At 34.6% G+C, this 5,188-nt stretch overlaps 1 protein-coding gene across 1 annotated transcript in view; it reads right to left on the bottom strand.

The window, feature by feature from the left end:
* Positions 1 to 740: 740 nt before the first annotated feature.
* The window catches only part of LOC110756336 (delta(14)-sterol reductase-like), a 5,130-nt gene continuing 682 nt past the window's right edge, over positions 741 to 5,188 (bottom strand). The window contains exons 4-13 of the mRNA XM_021957752.2: positions 4,561 to 4,617; positions 3,949 to 4,040; positions 3,279 to 3,326; positions 3,011 to 3,131; positions 2,822 to 2,868; positions 2,314 to 2,395; positions 1,986 to 2,062; positions 1,771 to 1,890; positions 1,192 to 1,266; positions 741 to 1,105 (exon numbers count right to left, since the gene is read on the bottom strand). Coding sequence (XP_021813444.2) covers positions 952 to 1,105; positions 1,192 to 1,266; positions 1,771 to 1,890; positions 1,986 to 2,062; positions 2,314 to 2,395; positions 2,822 to 2,868; positions 3,011 to 3,131; positions 3,279 to 3,326; positions 3,949 to 4,040; positions 4,561 to 4,617 — 873 coding nt within the window. The 3' untranslated portion in view covers positions 741 to 951. The remainder of the gene's footprint in view (positions 1,106 to 1,191; positions 1,267 to 1,770; positions 1,891 to 1,985; positions 2,063 to 2,313; positions 2,396 to 2,821; positions 2,869 to 3,010; positions 3,132 to 3,278; positions 3,327 to 3,948; positions 4,041 to 4,560; positions 4,618 to 5,188) is intronic.

Raw genomic sequence — 5,188 nt, 5'->3', positions numbered from 1 at the left:
CCATCTCTGAAATCATAGGAAAATTCATGAAAATGCAAATAATAAGAACCAAAACATTCACTTAGGTCTATTTATCTTCGAAATCATAAGAAAGTTGGTGCAAATATAAACATGGAAGCATGCCAAAGATGCTAAGAGGATATACTAAATAATGTAAGCCGAAGAGGGAAAATTGTTGGAGAGCATAGAATTTAGTCTTAAAGCTCTATTGTTGGAATGCACGTGCTCCACATCATTCAATAGTACTGCTTCACTCATTACTAATTGATTTTGGGTGAGAAGCTCGGACTTCTACATGTTCAAACTACATTGTTGGACTACACGTACTCTACATCACTCAATAGTAGTAGGCCTAGCCCATAAGGTGTCAAGAGCTGGACAACCGCACAGGCCTCCTAGAAAAATGGGGCTTCTTATAAAACGTTTTAGGTGTATGTTTGATGCTTTTTGGGCTTTATCTTGAAACTTTTTAAGCCCTTTTTTTTTTTTTTTTTTTTTTTTTTTTTTTTTTTTTTTCATATAATGAGCTTCTTTTATTTTAACTAACCAACTTAGCACTTATACGTGCAATCTTTTACAAAAGAAGCTAAATGTTGAACATAAAAGGCCTCACCTTTTATTTCTGCCTAGGATCTCCAAAATCAAAGAACCAGCCTTGAATAGTAGCCGTCCATGTGTTTAGCTCAAAGTTCCGCCACATGTAATATGAGCTTATTATGAGTATAGTATCTCACCTTACCTATCACAAGAACCATGAGCTATATAACAAGAACCATAATATTTACAAATTAAATGTGCAGGCATTTTGTCAAAAGATACACAACTTTTTTGTATTTTTCTGAAATAACTCTAACAGTCAGGAATAAAGTGCATTTTATAGTACAAACAAGAAAGCGTGCGGTCCACTGCAACTAAACTTGATGCGTTTACAAAAGTCCAGAGTCTGGTAGCTTAATAAACATAAGGCAGTATTCTCCATGGGACAAGCCTGCGGTATTCTGCCCAGATTTCTTTGTACTTCTCTGCACAACGAGCTTCATCTCTTCTTTCTCTCCATATGAGCAGAATGAGAAGATAAATTGGATAGAAGTATGGAACTGGGGAACTGCAAAACGAGTGACTTTTAAAAATGGAAAATCTATTTTTCTACGAAAATTATTTTCAACATTTGTAAATGAATAGGGAAAGTACCTTATTCCACAGGGTAAACTTAAAGACAATGCAAGTAACAAGTCCCCAAGGTAATTACAGTGCCTTGCGATTCCCCTTCACCAAAATAATCAGAGTATGAGAAAATATTTGTGATGAAGCATGATGGAAAATCTACTTTGCTTGTAAGTAGCATTGTCAATGAAAGCAACAGAAAGGCGGGGATTATAGTTAGTTTTATGAAATAATATGAAATATAACGCATGTAGCTTCCCCACAGAGAGAGAGAGAGAGAGAGAGAGAGAGAGAGTGAGTGAGTAAATAGTCAATACATCATCTAATTCATTTTTCAATTACTTGACCTTTTGTGAAGTTTAGATTTCATCAACCCCCAGTCTAGTTAGGTGTTCCTCCTACCAGATTGCATCTGAGCCCAGTTAAATGGGTTACTTGGTTCACCTCATAGTTTGAAACATAGTTGGGTGATTGATTCAATTACCAATAGTGCTTAATTGAAAGATCAAGTCATTTCACTTGACCTGTTGTGCTTAATTGACAATAATACTGATGAGAAGAAGAAAAGAACAAGATGATATAGAAGGTGGTTGATGTAAATCTTACCAAAAACCAGAAGCAAGCAACTTTCCCCCAATGACCCTTGCAGGCCTACCCCATATAGGTGCTTTAGGATTCTTCTTAAAGACATGCTTTTGCTTGTTGGCTCCTCTGAATACCATGTACCTGACCAGTATGGATTTTAAAAGTTCAATGTTAGCACACAGAGAAATTAGGTTATAATGCTCTGAATGCCAACTACAAGTTGATGGGAAGGTTACCCAATCAGAAAAGTCAAACAATTTGCTACAACAGCAGCTGTTCCTAACTCCACATTGTTACTCAGAAGCCACCATCCCTTTAACAAAGGAAATAACAAGGCAGAAATTTAGAACAATGAAGAATACAATGGTTAAGGGTTTCAGTGTTGCTTTAAATCACTCTTCTGTTTCACAGAATCTATTACAAATATGTTTTATCTTTTACAGTTCTATGACAACGGCCAGTCTGAGTTCTCAAACAAAACTGTATGGAAACACACCAAATCAAGTATTACAGTGTGATTGTATGGGTGGGGGAAAGTATTAAGCTGTAATTTAGGTGACATGCCTGGATGCTAAAAGTGAAAGGAATCCACACTAGATCTCCAAATACAAGCATGAAACCCAGTCTCTCGGCAATTATGTCCCATCTGTAAAAGGCAAACCATGTAAAAATAAATCGAATAAGGAAAGACAAATGTAAAAACCCAAATTGGCATGTTATTCAATCATCACAAAGACAGTGAAGAGAATGTGTGAAGAAATATAGCAGACCAAACTTATTGAATTCTTTCCTCAATTTCTAAAAACACAAATGAAAATGGATATACGACTAGAAGACAGAGGAAAAAATAAAATAAATGGCTATAGCAATAAAAAAAATGACTAAAGATAAAATCAGAATTGTGTGTTCAGCATATTTCAGAAAAATGTGTGTGGCAGATTCTGTCTGGGGAGGGAATGAGAACCCCAGGATATACAGGTGAGAAAAGATTCTGGATAAAGTAAAAGCAAAGAGTGACACAGGATAAAACTAAGTTGAATGATTCAGCTAGACATAATGGTAATGCACTTACGTGGAGGTCATGTACTCCTCATGAAAAAAGTAGTCCAGGATGTATAACTGGAAAAAAGGAAAAGGACAGAACTTTCAGCAATCATTTACAACAAGTAAACTAAAGAGTATATATTATATATATATATATACAATTTTGATAGACATAGAGAAACAAATATTATACACATATAAAATGAGGTCAGATTACCGCACAGAACAACTGGAAGAGGATCATTGATTGACTCAAGGTGCCATCTTGGATACTTCTCACAAGAACCGAAAGGTTGATAAAAAGCCAGCCCATCATTCCAGCTCTAACAAAGAAAAATCTACAGAAGAGAATATCATCTTTATAAGCTTCATATAAAGATAAAATAAGGTCTGAAATTAAAAGTAATTACTACTAATTCTATTGGTGCATGTTAGAGTGGCTATATGGCAAGCATGCCACAAATATTAAAGACTGGATTACATACTTGAGGTCAATGCCCGTAAACTGAGGATTAAGCTGTATTCCAAACCACCTATTAAACAAATTAAGAGTGTCCGTATTAATATAACTGTAAGATGCATTTGACAAGGGATTGAAGCAAATACAGAAACTGAAAACTTCATTTTTAAGACAATAAAGGATACAAGTAGTCAATCATTGCATGTTATGAATCGGTGAAGACAAAAATCATCAAGACTTAATTTATTTATGTTCGTTTTCTAATCCACAACATAAATAATGACTTTTCAATCTTTTATATTTGGTAATTATTTTCACCGGTTGAAAGAGTATTCCAAAAAGATGTTTTTGAATCAAAACCTGTTTGAAACCCGGGAGGTTTTCGATTGTCTTAACATGCAGATGGCACAGAGTTAGGATAGGTTGGTAACTCAAGGTTTAAAAGTATGAGTCCTAAAATCCCTCTATAACATCTGTTCCTACCATTTTTTTTCTTTCTACCATTTGTCTAATTGAGAAAATGCAAATGTTATAAGGCAGGTAAAGAAAAGTGTGGGTGGGGCACTATATATATATATATGCTCATCTGAATTTATATAAACAATTTTTAACTATTCACTATATCATATACGAATATAAACCATTTCACCAAATGGAGATGGCTTGGAATAAGTTAGACAAGTTGTTTAAACTACCAGTCATGTAGAAGGTTCCCTGTCACATGAGGCTTTAGGGAAGAACCTCGGTTGCTTGACTTGCAGCCAGCAGCGTAAAGTACCAGTGTGACCTAACATTGTATGAAATTAAAGGAAACAATTATATATCAATTTTGATAAAAGAAGACAACTTAATAATGATGATCCAATACTCATTGACAGAAGATGGAATATATGGTCTCATAGGGTTAAATCCATTATTATGAAAAACTATTTGGAAGCTGGTATTTTTGTATCCCTATATATTTGCAAGCCAGAATGATTGAATCATTTTCTCCATTATATTAGTTTCATACTGAAGTTTTGGCTTTTCTTTGGTAATTTCAGAGTGAATTGTTTAAATTATTGTGAGGTTGCGGCGGTGCCCATATGGAGGCTCTTCCATGAGACCAAACCAAAACACTGAGAAGCTCAACTTTTAAGTCACAAAATTGTCAGTCTGAGTTGAAAACAGAAAAGAAAAGAGAGTTTCATCTTAAACAAGAATGCCAGCACAAGGTTTGTTCATGTACTTCACCAACTACAACACCAATGTCTATTTCAAATGCTACAACTGAAACATGGACTACTAAATGTCAATTGCTTACTTACCAGACCACTAAACAGAAAAGTTGTTGATAACAGCTCAAATCCTCTGTCTGATATTGCCTGAAAACATTCTTTTGATGTTAATATTATTCAATTTTTGGAGCACACAAACACAATAAACTGATGACAACATTTTAACACTAATCTCCATTAATTTATTTGTACAACTTTAGGATGGAGAGAGAGATAGAGATATGTATCCTTGGTGAACAGCTACTACATATTATGATGTATCAATCTGGTTCTGTTGCATGGAGCTGGACCCACATTCAGGAAAGTGAAATAACCCCTCTCATGGAAAAAAAAGGAGAATGATATATAGCTGGTGGATTGGAAGTTTAGAGATAGGATGCACTCAGATGCATATGGAACAGCCTTCATCTTTCCAGTATGCATTTCAGGTTTGACAGAGTTTTCAAATTGGTGCTAAACGCTGGATATGAAAGTGAAAGCATTCAAATTTTGTCTTTCCAAGAAAAACCATCAATCCTATTTTGGGTTAATAAAGTGATTTTTCTGTATGACGGTTGACACTTAGTCAAATTTTAACCAATATGTAGATACAATTATATCATCTCCAATTTCCACAGCATGATCAATTGCATGTGATATTATATAAGATGTAAATGAA

The sequence above is a fragment of the Prunus avium genome, chromosome 8 (genome assembly GCF_965620075.1).
Source record: "Prunus avium chromosome 8, drPruAviu1.hap1.1, whole genome shotgun sequence".
Lineage (NCBI taxonomy): Eukaryota > Viridiplantae > Streptophyta > Magnoliopsida > Rosales > Rosaceae > Prunus > Prunus avium.
Note: the sequence above shows the minus strand (reverse complement) of the source record. Positions and strands in the feature narration are given on the sequence as shown.